Source organism: Botryllus schlosseri, chromosome 6 (genome assembly GCF_051294905.1).
Source record: "Botryllus schlosseri isolate E-star chromosome 6, Bs_hap1, whole genome shotgun sequence".
Lineage (NCBI taxonomy): Eukaryota > Metazoa > Chordata > Ascidiacea > Stolidobranchia > Styelidae > Botryllus > Botryllus schlosseri.
The window spans coordinates 29,446,048-29,465,563 of record NC_137241.1 but is presented as its reverse complement, the minus strand read 5'-3'; the positions used below and the strand labels follow the sequence as shown (position 1 = coordinate 29,465,563).

At 39.9% G+C, this 19,516-nt stretch overlaps 3 protein-coding genes across 3 annotated transcripts in view; 1 reads left to right on the top strand and 2 right to left on the bottom strand.

The window, feature by feature from the left end:
* LOC145440646 (proline-, glutamic acid- and leucine-rich protein 1-like) overlaps nucleotides 1-19,516 on the top strand; it is a 225,957-nt gene that overhangs the window by 190,297 nt on the left and 16,144 nt on the right. The gene's annotated exons all lie outside the window — the stretch shown is intronic.
* Nucleotides 16-2,789, bottom strand: LOC145440667 (tRNA-dihydrouridine(16/17) synthase [NAD(P)(+)]-like). The gene has a single exon (XM_080318384.1). It carries the CDS (start codon nucleotides 2,676-2,678, stop codon nucleotides 1,284-1,286), a length of 1,395 nt encoding a protein of 464 aa, XP_080174510.1. The 5' UTR covers nucleotides 2,679-2,789; the 3' UTR covers nucleotides 16-1,283.
* LOC145440649 (leukotriene A-4 hydrolase-like) lies at nucleotides 4,187-19,309 on the bottom strand. The gene is made up of 16 exons (XM_080318353.1): nucleotides 19,111-19,309; nucleotides 17,978-18,108; nucleotides 15,404-15,524; nucleotides 15,242-15,310; nucleotides 15,079-15,177; nucleotides 13,488-13,613; nucleotides 13,024-13,188; nucleotides 11,221-11,291; nucleotides 10,076-10,161; nucleotides 9,916-9,941; nucleotides 8,833-8,977; nucleotides 8,335-8,438; nucleotides 7,005-7,130; nucleotides 6,201-6,290; nucleotides 5,030-5,217; nucleotides 4,187-4,475 (listed from the first exon to the last, which is right to left on the bottom strand). The coding sequence occupies exons 1-16, from the start codon at nucleotides 19,261-19,263 to the stop codon at nucleotides 4,346-4,348; spliced, it is 1,830 nt and encodes a 609-aa protein (XP_080174479.1). The 5' UTR covers nucleotides 19,264-19,309; the 3' UTR covers nucleotides 4,187-4,345.

Below are 19,516 nucleotides of genomic sequence, written 5' to 3'. Positions count from 1 at the left end.
AATCACAGTGGAGAATTATTTCATCTGGTTAAAACAGCAAAGTAACACCGATTAACACTAATTTTTGTGTTGTTGACATTCTGTATTTCTAGCATGAAATGGATGACAGAAGGAGGGTGACAAACCGAGATCATTAGCAAAGCATGAACATAAGGGTTGTTCAAAGCAACTGTTTGTTCCAGATTGCAGCGATTCACTGATTAAATTGTTAGGTTACCTAAAAGACATTGCACACTAAATTTGGATCAATTCCAATTACTTGATGTCAAGGTACAGGAGTTTGAATGTTTCGACTTTATTATAAAAAATAAATGAATAATTTTTCAAACATTACTGTCAAACCCATGAAATTATTAAATTGCCTAAAAGAACGATGCTTGACAATTTTTGTCACTTCCAACCGGAAGAAGCAAAGTTATTGTGATTGGAAATTTTGGCTTTGCAAAAATAGGATTGGCGGTGGGTAATCCCAAAATTATTCGCGTAAAACTTTTGCGATTGCGTCAAATTCGTTTTGCATCGTTCTTGTATACAACTCAACAATTTCATCGGGTTAATAATAAAATTTTGCAGATTTTTCTATAATTCAAAATTTTTGAACTCTTGTGTATTCACATTTTCCAGTTGGAATCGAAATAAATACAGTGTGCAGAGTTTTTTAGGCAATCTAACAATTTAATCATTCAATCCCCAGAATCCAGGAAAAAAAACTTATTTTTGAACAGCCTTAATGAACATTCAAGCAATGGTCATCATACAATCACGGATTGATTCACCATTCAATCGAATAATATACCAGTATTGCAATAAACCTGTATATTCTCAGACACTCGTCTGGGGTGATCGGCAGCAACAAGTCGAAATTTGATAAGAACAATCGTATTACCAAATATGACATGATGACATTACCGGCATGAAATTTCGAATAATGGGGACAAATAGATGTCGTAAGCTTGACGTAGTATTTATATATTATACACAAACTCCTTTTGTTGGCACACACTAGATTGGGGTATTTTGATAAAAGTCGACTCCAAGGCAGGTCTATGAAAACTATCAAACCTAAACCTAGTTTGTGCCAAAAACAACAATTACCTCCAATCCAAGAGTTCTCTTCTAGTACAGTATTAAATAAACACTCTCTGGTACATCAATCAACAATGGCGATGAGTAGACATAAGACAAATAAAACATATTATTAGGTCCACTATCATCACCCGGGTACTCTAATTTGCCCAGACTACATAATGCATGGTAAAGTAAGGCATAAAGGTAAAACGCAGTTACACGAGAGACACTTCTCTATTACTGTGTCTGTGTGAGGAGGCTTTTTTTCTCTCATGTTTCGGGCACCGTACAGACAGTTCCGTCCCTCGTAACTTACAGCATGTTTTACAGTATGAAAAAACACAAGAATCGCCTCGCGGATTAGAGCATTTCAGGCACATTTGAAAAACCGGTTTGGTCCTCGAATTTTCTAGGGCTAATATCTTTTCGATTTGTTCTTTTGTAGCCGTTTTTACATTGAGCAATTCGCCGTGTTTTTTAGACAATTTTTTCAATTTATTATTGGATAGTTTAAGAGAATTTTCGTCACCCAATAACATATCAGACGGACGTTTCTGTCCTTTTGTGTCTTTCTCACGAATAGGTGGCCTGACATACGGTTGGCAAATCCAGTGAGGCATAGGCAATGTCTCGTCGACAAATTGAGAGTCACTTTGGCATTCTGTGGAACAAATTTTTTGCAATTGTAGAACCGCATCTTTTATATCGAGGAAAGTCTTGCTATTTCCGAGAAGTTCTCGAATTCGAGTGTGTTTTTGTAGGCTATGAACGCAGATCTTGAAAATATGTCCTCTGATAGCGGACATAGCGCACGGTGGATACTTTTCGACGAAACCCAGATATTCCAACGAGATTTCACAAACGTCAGGGGACTCGTTAACAAAAATCATTGGATTATGTAAGTTTCCTTCAGCAGTCATGACACCGTCAACACCGGTTTCTTTCAAACAGCGATCTACATCATCGCAGTATTGTATGTTGCCATTTGCAAACACAGGAATAGTCAACTCATTTTTGATAGCTTTGATATAATCCCAGTTAGCCAGGCCTGTCATCGGCCCTTTCTGCTCTCTGGTTCGTCCGTGAACCGTTAAAATCTGGCAACCTGCATCTTGCAGCATTTTCGCGTATTGTACAGTCTTTTCCAAACTTTTAAAGACTCGAATTTTACAAGTTATTGGAACCGATAATTTCTCATGACACAGGCTTACCATTTTTTTAATCAAGTCCCAATCTTCTTGCAGAAATGCTCCGTAATGTCCGCGTTTCGCGATGGCCTGTGGACATCCCAAGTTAAGATCGATGGCGTCGCAATAGTCTTGAGCTATCAAGCTTGCCTTCAGTAGAGTTTCCGGGTTGTTGGCGCAAAATTGAACGATCAAAGGACGGTCCGCGGGACACGAAGCGAGGGCGTCTTTTCTGTATTTCTCGTCGTTGAGAAAAACGGACGCGTGGTACATTGGAGTGTAGCACAGCTGGGCGCCGTATTTTCGAGACAGCATCCTCCACGCGAGCTCGCTTTGATCTACCATGGGCGCGACCATTAGTTTAGGACTTCCCAACGACTCCTGCCAAAATTGGAAACCTCCCAGCTTTTTTCTCGGCTCCATTTCGCCTGACAACTAGGTATAAAACAGAACGCAACACAGCGTTAACCGCTATATCCTGCCACGACCGCAAACTGTCAGTTCAGTATAATATAATATAGAGTCGCATTTAGTGTGACTTTATGGCTTCTGGTGTAAGATATTATTGTTGGACTATAGGACCGTAGGTTAGTTATCTATAGTTGGACCATTGATATCACGTCCAACAGTTACGGCGGTCACGGTTTGATGAAGTATCAGCAGGATTGCTCTTACCAATGATATATATATATCATTGCTCTTACTAACCTCCGAGGGTTTGTAATCTGTTATCGCACTACGTTCGTTTTGGCAGCGGCAATTCAGTAAAATTGCGCGTACTTGGTCATCTATTCTAGACAATTATATTTGTCTAATTCGACTAGTAGACTGGTCAACCCTCGAGACTACCGGGTCACAATCTGACATACCGACACATGCAGCATTCATTTTCGTCGCTTCCCATTTATCCTCCATTAAATCCAGTGTGCAATGTGCATGTCTCCTATTCACATGCTTTAGGCCAAGGTAGGTGTCTGATTAAAGACTACTCCAAGTCGTTTCGGCACCCGCTCCATCTTTTCATTATATCACAATCTTGTGATGTATTCAAATTTAAAATAATGGATTAATTTTTGAACAGTTTCTATATGCTCTATGCAGTGGTTTTCTTGAAAATGCTGCAGGATGAGTGTATGCAGTGAAAAGAACCAAGCGTGCTATACAGATATTTGCCATTCTCGTGCTTATGGTAGTGGATCAGGATTTGATATGAATTGAGCTTGATCAGAGAGAGAGAATCTTTATTCGTATACATTACATATCAACATTACACTACAAAAAATGTAACAGTGAAATGCGACATGCAAGGTAGACGGGAGGCTCGATATGACAAAGTCTTCAGAGCTGAGCCACCCAGGACAGGAGCAATATTCACAGCTGACAATTAATAAACAAAATGTCCAAGTTTTCGCGGATTCAGTTATTCTGAATCAAATCGAATGAGGAAAACCACGGTTTAGCTCCGTTTCTGATTTAATTCGGAAAAGGTGAAAATTTTCTAGCAGTCCAAGTCTGCGTGTACAGGGATTCTCACCCATGCCATGTGTTACCATAAGAATTCTTGGTCCGAATTTACATCTGTCCTATGGAACGATATTTTGACGGCAACAAAGTTCACATTCAAGTCAAAATACAAGCAGATTACGAGTCAGCGCTCCAGATAAACGGACTACGACCTCATATATCAACCTCGCCTCCAGACACATGACATTTCATTTTTGTTCCGTGAGAGAGGATTAACGAGACTTTTACTGGTTAAGTCAAATTTGTCATCTTTTTACGGCATTGCAATCTGGTTTTCATCATCATAATCATTTAAATGAAATTTTCGCCAGATCAAAACAGAATTCAATAACATCTTCTTTCTTATATCAAGTCTGAATCACCAGACTGAAATCTAATCAACTTTCCATAAGCAACCCACAAATCAGCACATTTACCACACAGTATTTATTAATCGTAACAGAGTCAGAAAATCAAAAGACAAAATAGCAGAGGCACTGAGACATTGTTATTGCCTGTTCCGTTGATTATGCATAAATTATCAACCACGCTCATAGCGTGTTATCCGGAATTGCACAATAAACACGCTATTTTTTCGTTTTAGATAGGCCGAGATCTTTTTCAACCAACGCAGCAGTGGTGGAATGCATGAACGGTTTATTTTTCTCGAAAGTCTCGATTGCACGAGGTCGACTGACGTCCCAAGCTCCGAGAGACCTGCACAAATATAACACGAGGTGGAGTTAGAAACCAATGTACTAGGGTACTACAGATCAGTGTTGGGATGACTCTAGTCACCTTTCTCGTATGACTTGACTCGATTCCAGTCATTTTGCAAAAATGACTTGACTTGACTCGGCGTATCAGAAATGTGGATTGAGTCGTGACTCGGAGCAAAATTTGTCGATTCAATTTCAAGTCATCAAGTGATCGGTGTCGAATAAATGTTCGGATTGTTCGCGAAATGGTGGTGTAGCCTGCTGAGCCTCCATTGTTCTCTCACAAATAAATTGACCGATTGGTGCTTACAGCTTACATTGTCGTCAACTAGTAGTAAAGGAATGTACACCATGACTTGGACTTGACCGTTTGCTCCATGACCAGGACTTGACTCGGTGGTGAAGTGAAAATGACTCGACTCGACTAGAGTCAAAACTAAATAAGTCGGATTACCATTCGTAAACTTGTGACTGGGTAACAACCCTGGCAGAAGAAGCAATTCCGTTATGTACTTCCAAGAAACTCTATGATGAATATAGCAGGTTGCTAACCTGTACAAAGGCCTTGTGAACTTCATTCTTCCCTGTATCGTGACCATATGAAGTGCCGGCTCAATCGACGGTTCATATTTGGCTCGAATACCGAGAGTCAGCCAACGGAAAGCGATCTCGCTGTTTGTAGAAGTTGAAAACTCGTACACCTTGTCCATGGCTATCATGTGCGCCGGAGTAAAGGGATCCTGTAAAAATTAGTTGCGGGCATTATACAAATTCAGACATGAGCAGGACAAACTTGTACAAACTTCCTAACTAGTTAGCGGTAGTTCTTAATTGACAGTAAACTGACTAATGTTCATTTGAGTAGTTCTAGTCCTAGCTGTGGATTTTGAAAATTGCTTTCAATACAACATCCATTGCAGTATAACATTTATCAGAATTCGAAAGTTATCGGTACACTATACTGCATATACTGCAATGGATGTTGTATTGAAAGCAATCTTCAAGTTTTGTACCACGAACCTGCTCTTTAAGAATTTTGAAAAGTGATCAGCTTTAGTTCTAGATGCGCATATAAAAATATTTAGTAGTCCAACAACCAGGAAACTAGTGTTGTTGCTTCGAGTGAATCATGTTCCGTTGTGTGATGTTCTTACGGCCATTGCTAGCTCAGAGTCGTCACTACTAACAGTGGTGTAGCCAGCGAGTGGGTTTTTTGGGTCGAAACCCTGCCAACGCAAATTCGAAACCCCGTGCTTCTGAAATGCAGATTTTATCTCCAATATTTTTTAACTAATATGCAATTCAGTAATTCGTATTAATTGTTTCAGAATTGAACCTAGCTGGTTGTGTTAGTTAGTTAGTTGTGCATTTTTAAAGGTCGTTAGTTCTGGTTCGAGTTGCTAGCTTTGAGGATTGCCTGGTTCTAGTTGTGAGCTGTGAAAAGTGAGAAGTACTAGAGTTCTAGTTTCGAATTTTGAAGTCTGAAGTTCTATTTCTAGTTGTGAGTAGTTTTAGTGTTCTAGTTGCAAATTTTGAAAAGTCATAAATTCTATTTTTAGTAGTGAGTTTTGGAAAGTTCTGGTTCTAGTTGCGAGTTCAGAAAAGTGAGAAGTCGCAGTTCTAGTTTTATTTCTGAGTTTTGAAAAGTGACAAGTTCAAGTTGTAAATTTTGAAAACCCAGTAGTTTGTGCAAGTCCGTAGCAGAAATCGATCACGTCCTCACCTTCAAGACAAGTTGACCTAGAAAATCAATTTGTTGCCACGTGGTGAAATTGGCGAGATCGCTAGACTTGAACTGTCCCAAATCCGTGGCCTGGAAGTGGAAGAAATGAACAAGTCATAATCAAAGGCAGTGAGTAACGAAACACTTCTACTTTTACATTAGGTCTGAAAATTACTCCAGCAAGTAGGTTCAATTGTAGATTTAGTCCACATAATTTATTAGTTAATTGGAGGTGTCCACTTTCGGAATTGCAAGATGCATCTCGGCGACTGACGCATAATGACTGATGACAATCTAATTACAGACTCCTAAACTTCGTTAAGTTCCGACAATGCATTTACTCTTGGCGGCATAATAAAGGCTGTAGGAAACAGCAAAGTCGCATTTCTTCCAAAGGATACTGAATAATCACAGTCAATTTACTAGTCTTAACAGGACCATGCGAGCTTCGCCTTGCATAAACCTTCATAGAACCACGTAGAAATAGAAAAAGCACTAAATGAAGTTACCAATGGTAGATTTAAGTTGCATACATTTGTCGTGCGCTAATTGAATTAAGGGTTGATTTAGATTTTTGAAGGTTCTGCCACATTTGATTAATTAGTAAGTCGCTTACTGAAAAAGTTGTACTATGAAAACGTACAAATACTCCGTTACTGAACCCTCTCCCCCAGGGTGGTATCAGCAGAAATCGGAAAGTGTGTGAAATCAGATGGCGACGAATGACAGAATTAATCAATAGAAATTTCAACCGATAATATCATCGCATACATTCAACATCGAACAAAACAAGATGGCCATTACCGTTGCCCACCGGTTGGCCAGGTCAGTACACGCTTTCGAATATGTGTCGTCATACTCTGGTATCACTGGCGGCATTCCAGGCGAGGTAAACCAAGCTTTCCAATCGACGGAATCAAGAACAGATTTCTGTGAAATGACTATCGTTTAGAAAACTTCACTTTCGTCATATGATAAGGCTAGGCAAAATCGGGGTTGTAACCAAGTCACAAGTCAATCTCACTTTTATAGTTTTGACTCGAGTCGAGTCAAGTTGTTTTTAATTCACCACTGGTTCAAGTCCGAGTCCAAGTCTGACTGTCAGTATCCAGTTGAAGTCTTGTTAAAACCACTTTTTATAACTCTGTCTGGTGATATCGGATGGTTCGCAATTTTGAATATAGTAATTTTCCTCACTTTTAGCAGTTTCTGGTCGCATTTTCAAGTACCAGTACCAATAGGCGAAACACCAATTGTGTGGTTACTTTACTCTTCTTCAAAATTCTAATGAAATGTTGGTCTTGTCCGTTTGAGTCTCGAGCCATATGACTTGGTTCGAATCATGCGCAATGACTCGAGAACAAGTCGAGTCAAAACACAGATTGACTCGTGTGTAGTCATTTCCGTATTTGAAGGGAAAGATGTCCTTTATTTAAATTTTTTTAGTCAACACCGTCAAAATGGGGTAAAAGCGGGTTATTCGGGAGTCGAGTCGGAAAGATGACCTTTTTTTGTAGTCAACACAGTACTATTGGTAATAAAATTTTAAAATGTCCTCTTTTTCGGGTCTCAAAATAAGGTAAGCAAGGGTCAAGTCCGAGTCATAGTCCTTATTGCTCATTATCGAGTTCCAAGTTAATTCAAGTTGTTTTCAACTCAGAACCGAGTCAAGTCCGAGTCCAAGCCGGGTGCCCATTCCGAGTCATAGCGCCGAAACTCGAGTTCAAGTCGTAGTGTTGACTATCAATTATCGAATTCAAGCCAGGTTCACCTCACTTCTGTCAAGCTATAGGGTGATGTCGAAGACCTCGGATTCACAGTATACTCATTTTTCTCAGTCCGAACATGTTTATTCAAACGAATAAAAAGACAGTTTCTGGGCCTACTTTTTAATTATATATCGGTCCTGATACACGAGACTCGAACCAAGTCATACAGAATGTGACTTGGTCGAGTTCTGCGCTATGACTCGAGTACAAGTCGAGTCAATACACAAATCGACTCGAATCAAGTCATTTACCATTCCCAATACGAGTCCTCCAAAAATTTTGACTCTGGTCGGGTCATTACAACCCCGGTGTGGAGCCTGATTGTCAAGAGCTGGCCGCTTCACAAGTATGAAAACATGCACTACCTGGTCTGGGAAGAAACCGTACAGAAATTCTTTCCACTGATCCGTCGTCAACGATCGGCCTTTGAAGTTTTCAATGTATGCCAACAGGAACGGCTCGAACTTGGCTGAAGGGAATTGGATGAAACTAAAATGTTTTATGCGATGGTGGGTAATCCAAGAATTATGAACGCAAGTAACTTCATTCCACGGTTTGGAATGACGTCAAATTCGTTTTCCATCGTTTTTGTAGACGACTAAACAATTTCTTGGGATTGAAGGAAAAATTTGAAATTTTTTCAATTTTCTAACTTTTCGTTTTCAGGGTAACATAACAATTTAATTAGTTAATCCTCGGAATCTGGAATAAAAACTCATTTCTGAACAACTCTACTGTTGGTCGATCACGACTACACAGATATCTCATTTCGTTTACAGCCTCCTGCAGTGGAAAAATAGCATAGAAACTATAATTCCGCCCCTATTAATAACCCTAGGGATATGATCAATGCAAACACTAACCTGGGCCGCCCAGTATTTCTTCAAGATGGAACAATAAAGTGTGGCCCTTTTCATATGGAACAGAGGAGAACGCATCGTCTGGGTCTGTGTCAGTCAGGTCCGGCACCAGACAAGTGTACGGACTGTCACATCCGAATGTGTCAACCTGAACAAGGCCCAGAGGTGCTCAAAATTGTTGGCGCTCAAGTAGAAGTAGAAGTAGCGATGTAAATTTCTATTCAATTACAAGAAGTATCGATATCAAAACGAATTCAACTGGTAGCTGACGCTGTGACGTGGACTTCTAAAATCCCATACTGCTCTCTCCGTGAGACTAATTTGTTTATCCCAAATTCCGAATGGATTTGAATATTGTTCAGATTGTTCTACACTGTCTTAACGACATAAATCTTTATAATTAACCAGTCATCATACTAGACTCTGCCCCGCACATTCAGCACCGAAAGGTATCTAAATCTTTATTTCAATTTACTGCAACGTTCATATGTTTATGTTTATAGAGAAATTAACAGAGCAAGATTTCTGATTGTTCTATTGGCATTTGTACAAAGATGTAACCTGATTAATCGATCAATAATTTAGAACATTGTCTGTTTTCAAAACATCGTTCCTACCCCCTTTTGTTTCACCTCTCTTCCTTCTCTCCCGGCTGCCATACAACGAAAATTTGAAAAATACTCGATCAGATTCAAAAGGTAGATTTTGTCGGAACATCGAATACTATTACATTAGTAACCGATCGTGGGTGGCTACTTTTTGAAATTACATTACATATCTTTGCGACTAACGCAAAATGGCTAATGACACTACAAATAAGTGCAATTTTAAGGCCCCGTGAAACAGTGTAATTTTCGCCAGTTATGACAATTTCACACGCAAATGTGGCGGAAACATATCCCAAAACGACTTCCTATGTTACAAAATCCAAACATGTAAGTAGTTATGCCTAAAAATCCATATAGCAAAAGCGGAAGTAGTAAAAACCCATGAAAAAAAACCCTTTTTACAATTCAATAATGAAATCGACTTGAGGATACCTGTTTAGTAGTCATACAAATTGTGTAAAATTTTTATTCAACTCACAGATGCTCGAAGATCTTTAAGTCCATCTGAAAGACAGTGAATTCATGAGAATGCAGGACGTGCAAAGAAAATTGATCAGAATTGGATAATGCAATAGCCATGACCAGATATGGAACGGGCCACTGTTCTAAACACCAAAAATACAGTTGTTTGCTCTCACTTTGCGCTAGGAATTGTCTGTTTTCTTCATCGGTCAGGGACTTCATGATCTTCCTCTCCAAGAAAACAGTGTGGCCTTCGTTCAACCTGCATTTAAAGTACATGACAACAAATATTATTTCGAAGAAGTATAAAATTTGTTTGAAATTGTCAAGTAAACATAGATGAAAAATTAATCATCATGTTTAGCCACGGCTGGTGTTCACATATTAAATGTATTTCCATTTCAATGTAATGACAAAATCGTAAAAATCATACTATGAGCTGGGCAGGGTTGTAATGACTCCATTCACGACTTGAAAAATAGGCTAAGAAACTGTCTTTTGTCCGTTTGAATAAACATGTCAAGAGTGAGAAAAATGAGTATATCATGTACGCGAGGCATTCGATATTACTAAAGAGTTTCAAAAGCGAGTGTAACTTGACTTGAACTCAATAATGAAAACTGAGCACTAAGACTCGGACTCTACCCTTTTCTCCCTGTTGAAGTTGAAAATAACGCGACTCGACTCAAGTCAAAACTATAGAAATAAGATCAACTCGTGGTTCAGAACAAGGGTTGTAGCCAAGTCCCAAGGCTTCGAATAACAAGTCGTTCTCACTTTTATAGTTTTGAATCAAGTCAAGTCCGAGTCATTTTCTATTCACAACCGAGTCAAATCCGAGTCCAAATCATCGAGCAGAGGGTCGAGCCCGAGTCATGGTATTTGACTCGAGTCCGAGTCCAAGTCATTGTGTTGACTGCTCAGATTCCAGTTAAAGTCTTGTTAAACCCACTTTTCATAACTCTGTTTCGAGATATCGAATATTCCGCGTTTATAATATAGTAATTTCCCTAACTTTTAGCAGTTTCTGGTTTCTGTTCGCATTTTCAAGTACCAGTACCAATAGATGAAATCCCAATAGGGTGGTCACTTTACTATTCTTCGAAATTACAATGAAATGTCGGTCTTGGCCGTCTGAGTCTCAAGTCATATGACTTGGTTCGAGTCAAGCGCAATGACTCGAGTCCAAGTCGAGTCAATACACAGACTGCGACTCGAGTCATCAGAAAATCGTGACTCGAGTCGAGTCATGACTCGAGTCATTACAACCCTGTTCAGAACCTTGCGACTTGGTTATAACCCAGGCAGAATCTCAGCTCACCAAAAATGCTCCCATGTGTTGTTGGTCACAAGATTGCCAGTCCAGCTGTGTGCGATTTCGTGTGCAATCACCTGTCAATCATAACAATGAACATATTCAGTTTCCTGGCACAAAATAAACACATCGCCAGATCTAGCACCATATTCGCTGCTTCCAAAAATTGACTTCATGATATCGCATGACTAATCGTGTGTAGTCAACTGAAAATCAGCCCACGTACGAGGCCGACATGGCAGTTATAATCAGTTGCACTTGCAATGACTCGACGATTTACTGATGACTCGACTTGACTCATTTTCTTAAAATACGCAAATGACTTGACTCGAGTCAATCTTTGTATTGACTCGACTTGGACTCGAGTCATCGGGCATGACTCGAACCAAGTCATATGACTCGAGACTCAAAAGGCCAGACCAACATTCCATTGTAATTTCGGAGAATAGTAAAGTAACCACACTATTGGAATTTCGTCTATTGGTACTGGTACTTGAAAATGCGACCAGAAACTGCTTAAAGTGAGGAAAATTAGTTTATTATAAATGCGAACCATTCCATACCACCAAACAGAGTTATAAAAAGTGGGTTTAACAAGATTTCATCTGGAAACCGAGCAGTCAACACAGTGACTTGGACTCGGGCTCGAGACATAATACCATGACTCGGACTCGACCGTCTGCTCACTGACTTGGACTCGGACTTGACTCGGTGGTGAATTGAAAATGACTCGACTTGACTCGAGTCAAAACTATAAAAGTGAGATTGACTCATGACTCGGTTACAACCCTGGTTATAATATGACGAGTATGACCAACTAACATATGCAGACCACAAGATGTTGATTGCCGTTCATCTAAGATGGTACAAACTTTTCAGTAGGATGGAATATTAGTAACAAAATTACGGTCATATCTGTCTATCTCTGACATAACAGAAATAAAGGGCTGCTTAAAGGGGCGCTGCGCTCTAAAAATGATGTGGTCTCAAATTGCAGGGAAAAACGAAGAAAAATTTTTGGCCGCAGCCGTTTCCTTAGGAACGCCACCGTAATGGAGCTGCAATTTATTGAAATTTCTACAGGACCTTCACGCTCCAACTGTCACGGCTGCTTAACCCGTTGCATGTCTTCATCGTCGCACTTGCTCGACGCGATAACGCAGGCACGCAGAGAACGAACTTTGGACATATTACCTTCATAACATCGGCTGACAACTATCTAAAATTCGTTCTCGGCGTGACTGCCTAATCGCGTCGAGCAAGTGCGACGGTGGAGAGATCGTGCCATGCAGCGGGTGAAGCAGCCGCGGCAGCTGGAGCGTGAAGGTCCTGTAGAAATTTCAATAAATTGCAGCTCCATTACGGTGGCGTGAGGAAGGAAATGGCTGCAGCCAAAAATTTTTCTTCGTTTTTCCCTGCAATTTGAGACCACATCATTTTTAAAGCGCAGTGCCCCTTCAACTATTGAAAAGGAAATCGATGAATACAGTGGTTCTAAGCCTTTACAAATCCTTACGCTAATCTGTAAGCGTTCAGCAAAAGCCAAATCTTTGCTACCCCATCACACACCCAATACATTAATACAGAATACTGATGCACAAAATGAAGTGTGCCTCAGAGGCAGCGGTAAAAGAACATAACCATTAAAACATGATTTTCACACAGAACAAGAAGATGACAATGAATAGATACTGCATTTCTGTGTGACATTTACTGGATATGAGTGGGTTGTGTGTTGACCTCCAGCAAACCCTTGGGGTGCGTTTGAAACCCGATTAAGTACTACTGGATTGATGTCTGAGAACTTACGTTAGCCAGCGATCCATCTCCAGCAAGAAGCGTCGGAGTAACAAAAGTCAAGCACGGATTCTCCATTCCTCCAAACGGAAACGTAGGGGGCAGCACTAGAAGATCGTAACGACCCCAGACGTACTCCCCGACAAGTTTCTCCCCCGCTGCGATGAATTTCTCGGTCTGTGAAAACGGAGGGTCAAATCAGTTTTCGTTTTGCGTGAAAATCATATTTTAATGGTCATGTTCTTTGAGTGCTGTTGATGCGCAGTTCATTTTATCCACCAGTAATTAATAGTAATGCATTAGATGTGTTTTGTGGTAGAACTCGGCAAAATAGGGGTTCTGCGACGCCTTGCAGATTAGCGTAAGTGTTCCGCGGCTTAGTGACGTCTAAGAACCACGGGAGGAGTAGTGAGAATATGTTACAGCAAAATATTTAGCCTACCAGGCGAGCGATAATTTCATAAAAAGCCGAATACCTGACCAAACTCTTTTTGGGCTTTGTCCACCAATTCGGCTTCAGACCAAACGTCAGTCCGCGGACCGACATATCTCTTTTCCAACTTGCCGACAACGATAGCTAGGAGGTACGAAGGTATTGCGATCTAAACAGACAAGAAAGAATACGTCAATATCTTTTGCTAGATTAAGTCTGACGAGAGTAGAGAACTCCAATATACTATTGAACAACATATTCATAAGGGCTGTTAAAAAAACACAGATTATATGAATTTGAAAAAACTAACAGTGGTAAATTCTTTAATTATTCATTATAGATCTTCCCACCGTGAATACTAGGATTTGAAATCCTAAATTTAGACCATTAGTAACATCGCTTCTGCGGGTTAGAATTGAGTCAAATTTGTTGTGTACTGTATTATCAGACAACTTAGCAATTTCATGGGGTAGCCAGCAGTGTTGGGACGACTCGAGTCATGACTTGACTCGAGTCACCTTTTTCGTATGACTTGACTTGACTCGAGTCACTTTGCTAAAATGACTTGACTTCACTTGACTCGGCGTATCAAAAATGTGGATGGACTCGTGACTCGGAGCAAAATTCACGAGTCAATTTCAAGTCATCAAGTAATCGGTGTCGATAAAAATCATTGTATCTTGCATATGGTCGGATTGCTCGCGAAACGCTCGTGTAACCGTGAGAGCGACTAATCATTCAATGATTGTGCGCTTCACTGTGCCTTCATTGTTCTTTCCCAAATAAATTGACCGCAAACGAAGTGATCGAAGCTTATAGCTTACGATTTCATAAACTAGTATAGTGAAGTAATTTAATAGTAAAATGTATATTCCTGTTTTCTGTTCTTACGTTAACCAAACCTCTTGGTTTATTAAAATTGACTTCGAATATAATTTATATAGTCATCAACCATTGGCGCAGGCTCGAATGTATATTGCATCTTATCAATTCGTTTCTCTATTCTCTATTTTGGCTGGTAACTATAAACTGAGGCTATGCAATTACTTACGTAGTTTAGCAGTTCTACGTACATGTGAGCGATACAGCGTCTTCTTGCGTGTATATTTAACTCTATATTCGTTCATTGGTTCAGAATCAATGACCACTCAATCTGTATTTCAGACAGCCAGCAAAATGCAATGACATAATCATGCCTCATACTTCGAAAAGCCAACTTGACTTGAATTGTGATTTGACTCGTGACTTGACTTGACTTGACTCGACTTGAGTCACCTCCAAAAATCGAGTGACTTGACTTGACTCGAGTCACCTTCGAAAATCGATTGACTTGACTCGAGTCAAAATGTGCAATGACTCAAAATGACTCGTGACTCGAAGGTAGTGACTTGATCCCAACACTGGTAGCCAGTCAAATTTCAAACATATTTTTATTTATTTTTATTAAATAAATTAGAAACCTTTTTATTATATAGCAATGCTTCTATAGAGTGGTAGCCAGTAAAATTTGAAAGAAAAAAAGTTAATTTTGAACAGCCGTGATATTCATATTGAAATAAACCCGAATATTTTCGGCTGACACTCGTCAGGGGAAATCGTCAACAACGACCTGGGATGAATCTGACAAATAGTACCTTTTGATGAAAAACGTACGTGGTCATGTCATCCTTCGCTGGTGCAGTTCCTTCACCGACAGCACTCATGAGCGCCACCAGTGGGTTTTTCACGGTGACCTCCAGAATAAAATTTGAATTGTCAATTTATCAATGATCCCACATTCTCGAATCGGAAGCTTACCTTCGCACGGTACGGACATTTCACCGACGGAGTATCTTGACACGGCACTATGGAACGAGCGTGGATGGCCTAGAATTGGGTCGCATTAAATTGGCTCACGTGCGCATATTGCCTAGCCACAGGCTAAGCCCTACCCCTCTTTCACTTAACAGCGTAACTTACTTGGCATTGACTGAACAGATATGGCTGCGTTTTGCCAGCCGTCTGTTCGGGTTTCAACCACTGCAAAGCGCTAGCGTTTGGCGAAGTTGTATAAGAGATGACGAGACAAAGGTCCGATGTTCTGAATAAGAATTAGAATGTATGCCACAAAACCCACAGCCAGACCTGGACAACTAGAAATAGCTTTTCTAAATTTGATTAGAATTAGATTTATAGTTAAGGGTGGAGTAGAAACAAAATTTTTTTTTTGAATTTCAAAAAGTCTTATTATATTGTGCCAAATAGCAAATAAATAAATTCGATCATAATTTTGGGTTCCTACACCCTCTAGTGGTCATGCATTTTCACCAAACGAGCCGAAAATAGCTAATTTCGCCATATCTTGACAGCCGCTTACACTAGAAAGCTAGTTTTGGGCTTAAAAGATGCAGAAGCAAGAATCAGCTACTAGAACTAGAAAGAAACAAAAAATGACTAATTCTCCCACTAGCTGTGACTTTCAATGAATGTTTCGCTTATTGCTTGTTCTAATGCTGTTACTAGAATTTGTATTCCATTTGTATCACTGTAAATTATTTCATGCGAGTTATAATCCACATAAGCGAATTTTAACATTTGTAGCCGTACGTTAGGCGCGTATCCAGAGCGCGAAAAAGGGGGGGGGTTTTGCGTTACGAAATTGGCTATTGTGACGTCATCATTGCGATCACTCGTCTCTACGCCGTGGCGATTATTTATAGTTTATTAATAAACAGAGATTTGCGGTGAGTGGGAGATGTACGAATACGATACAGACATTGCCTGAAAATCGCGTTTCTTTTACGGTATGATTGAAAGAAATTCGTAAATGCTCACATTTAGTCATGAGCCGGCAAACGCCGCCCGTCTTCAAGCGCCTAGTTCCGGCCAGAGATGCGCGATTTTGTTGGGTTTTGACGATATTATGCGCACGGTTGGTAGCATCGCAGCGGACGAACAAGCGCGGAATAAGGCGGTAGCATAAACGAGGGCGATCGCGATCGCCACAGAGAGGTGTGGTGTGAATAGTGTACGTCGTACACGAATGTGTCATTTTCAATGGCTTTACTAGCCATACGGCTGAGCATGTAGTACGCGCGAAGATAATTAGACTTTAATTGCAAGCACGCAAGTCAGTCAATTAATACAGAGTACACACTGGGATAATAACTAGATCGACAGAGAAACTTGTCAGCCGATATAATTAGGTTAACTTTACTACTAGGCCTACTCAATTCTCCCGTTCAGCGACAACATAGGCCTGTATTTGGACGACAGCAAGCCACCTAACAATCGAGAACGTGGATTGCTAGGCTTGTATTTTGAAATGTGAATGTCAATCGTAGGCCATTTCTCACCAATAATCGCGAATACAATGTGGATTTGAGAATAGCATTGTCGTACTGGTGCCGTCGTGTCTGGGTCTCGCTGATCAATCAACACGCCGTGCAATTCTTAATTAGGATTTCAAGGCGAGCAGGTGCAGCGAAATCGCGAGCGATGTTGATTGCCGACAACTGCGTCTTTGCAATTAGGTATCGCGTCGGCCAATTAGATTAGATTTTCCTAAAATGCATCTCTCGTTTTACCAAGGCGAGAGAGAAATCGAGGGAAGAAAGTTGAGAACGTCAGCAACCGCCACAGCTGAAATGTAGCTGACCAAGCGCAGAATTCGTATGGAATTAGCGAATTATAATGACCTATTTTATCCTTTCGACTACTTCGGCGCATAATTCCAATATTTTGTAGGGGTGTTAGTCCCCTTAAATAACATTAGGACGCCATATTCGCCTTCTCATACGTAAAAACGAATATGTTAAACTGATAAATTAGCAAATATTAGAGGCTATATTTGACATAAATTTTTAGGATTTTGAAAAGGGGGGGGTCCCGACCCCCTAAAACCCCCCCCCCTGGATACGCCACTGCCGTACGTTAGCTAAAATAGTTTATTCTATCACAATTTATCTTTAAATCTACTCCACTATAACTGTACCAATCAATTTTTTCAATTAAATTGTGTGCTACTTTTTTCCAACGGTTGAAAAAATTAGGCGGCCAATGACCAATTGATGATTTTTTACCAGTCTTTAAAATGTGCCAGTATAGAAAAGGTTGGGAGCCGCTGCTATAGCTGATATTAGTTCATGTGTTCACATAAACTATTTGTTAATGAGATTTTGCTCAATAGGCTATATAGCCTACTACATGGTCGCGATATGCAGCCTGCATGTGTCAAAATGTAAACTACAGGATAGGAAATCACACTTTTAAGGCAGTTGTATGATAGGCCTATACACTGATATTGAATTTGGCGATAGCTGAAGAGCCGACCACAATCACATATTTCGGAGAAGTGAATCGTATTGCAATTAAATTTTAACCAGTCTAAAGAAAACTCTACTGGTAATAATAATTGAAGAATTGCCGATTCAGCAAGTGTTAGTCAATATTTGACTAACAAACAACGCGCTTCATTTGTAAATACCGGTACAAAAGTTTTACGAACCTAAACATTGAAATAATTGAGCATATTCAAGAAATAAAATCACCAACTTTTTCAGATTACTAGGCAGCTGAATGTCAAGAGCAGAGCCAAACTTTGCGTGGGCATCCCGAATGGAGAACTTCAAGTCTTCCCCTTCAGATGTTACTTTTGAAACAGTGGTGTCGCGAGTGTCCAAGCTCTGTCAATATTGTGCCGTTTGAATCATTACGGATAGCTTGATTGCAACACAGATAGAATAGTAAGGATGGTGCTCGGCGAAGTCTTATAAGTTACTCAAACACATAAAAATCTATCACAAAGATCAATTACAAATACACACCAACACAGATAGATAAAGACACTGCTAATATAGACAAATACCTTCATATGTTCTTAATATACATTACAGTGCATTGAAATATATTTCAGAGAATAGGCCTACATAATAATGGAAATAAGGAAAATTTCACCAAATCAGAATTAGTTTTGGGGGAATTGTGCAGCTGAAACGGTTCAATAAGTAGATGTTACAACACACGAGAGTAGGATTGTACTTCCATCACAATATTGTCAACTTTAGATTCGTAGAAATATGTCGTGGTGCAGGGTTGAGTACCATGATTTTACATAATTTTGAGCATTACTCGAGTCAACGAAAAATTGCGACTCACTTTCAAGAATACGTAAAATTACTCGACTTGAGTTAACCCGAGTCATTGCGCATGACTCGATCAAGTCACATGACATGCTATATGACTCGATTCAAATTTCAAAAAATAGGCCCGAAACTGTCATTTCTCTGTTTCAATTAACATAATAAGACAGCTTCTTGGAGGTTCAGGACTTCAATAGGCCTATACAATTGAATAGTATATTCAATATATTCATAATGAAATCAACCCAAATATTATTGGCTGACACTCGTCAGGGGTAATCACCAGCAACTGGTAGAGAATTGAAAGAATATTGTATATCAACAATCGTGCCACAAAATACAACGTCACCGTACACTATATGACTTGGACTTGAGTCTCAACACCACGACTCAAGCTTGACCCATTGCTAAGAAAGATTGATTTGGTAGCAACCCTGTTGTGGTCAATCAAGGGCATTTGAGGAAAATTTTACGGAAAAATGCCGAACGGAAAACTCTCTTTCAAATTGACGTAGCGCATAACTAAGAATTTATCGGCACACTTACCAAAATGGAAGGCTGATCAACATTCACATCAAACTTCAAGGTAACACTTCCGGTGATTGTGTGCGAATCGAAGTCGATCCTCCAATCCAGTTCCATGTCTGTACAGACAGCCACATCAGTGTTAGCAAACGATGTCGGGTCATTAGACGTCATATTATTTCTATTCTGAAAAAGCTTATAAAATAGATCAGGGTTGTTTGTAACCAAGTCACAAGGTTCCGAGTCACAAGCACAGATTTGGAGCAGTGGAAAATATGATACTGCTCCAGCTCCGGAGCTCTCTTCAATCGTGCAAATCAGCCACATTCATAACATGAGATATACAGATGAGTTGAGTAAGATATAAAGGGAGACAAGATATAAGAGAGCTATAAAGCCTATAGCCACCCACCCACCCACAGAGAAT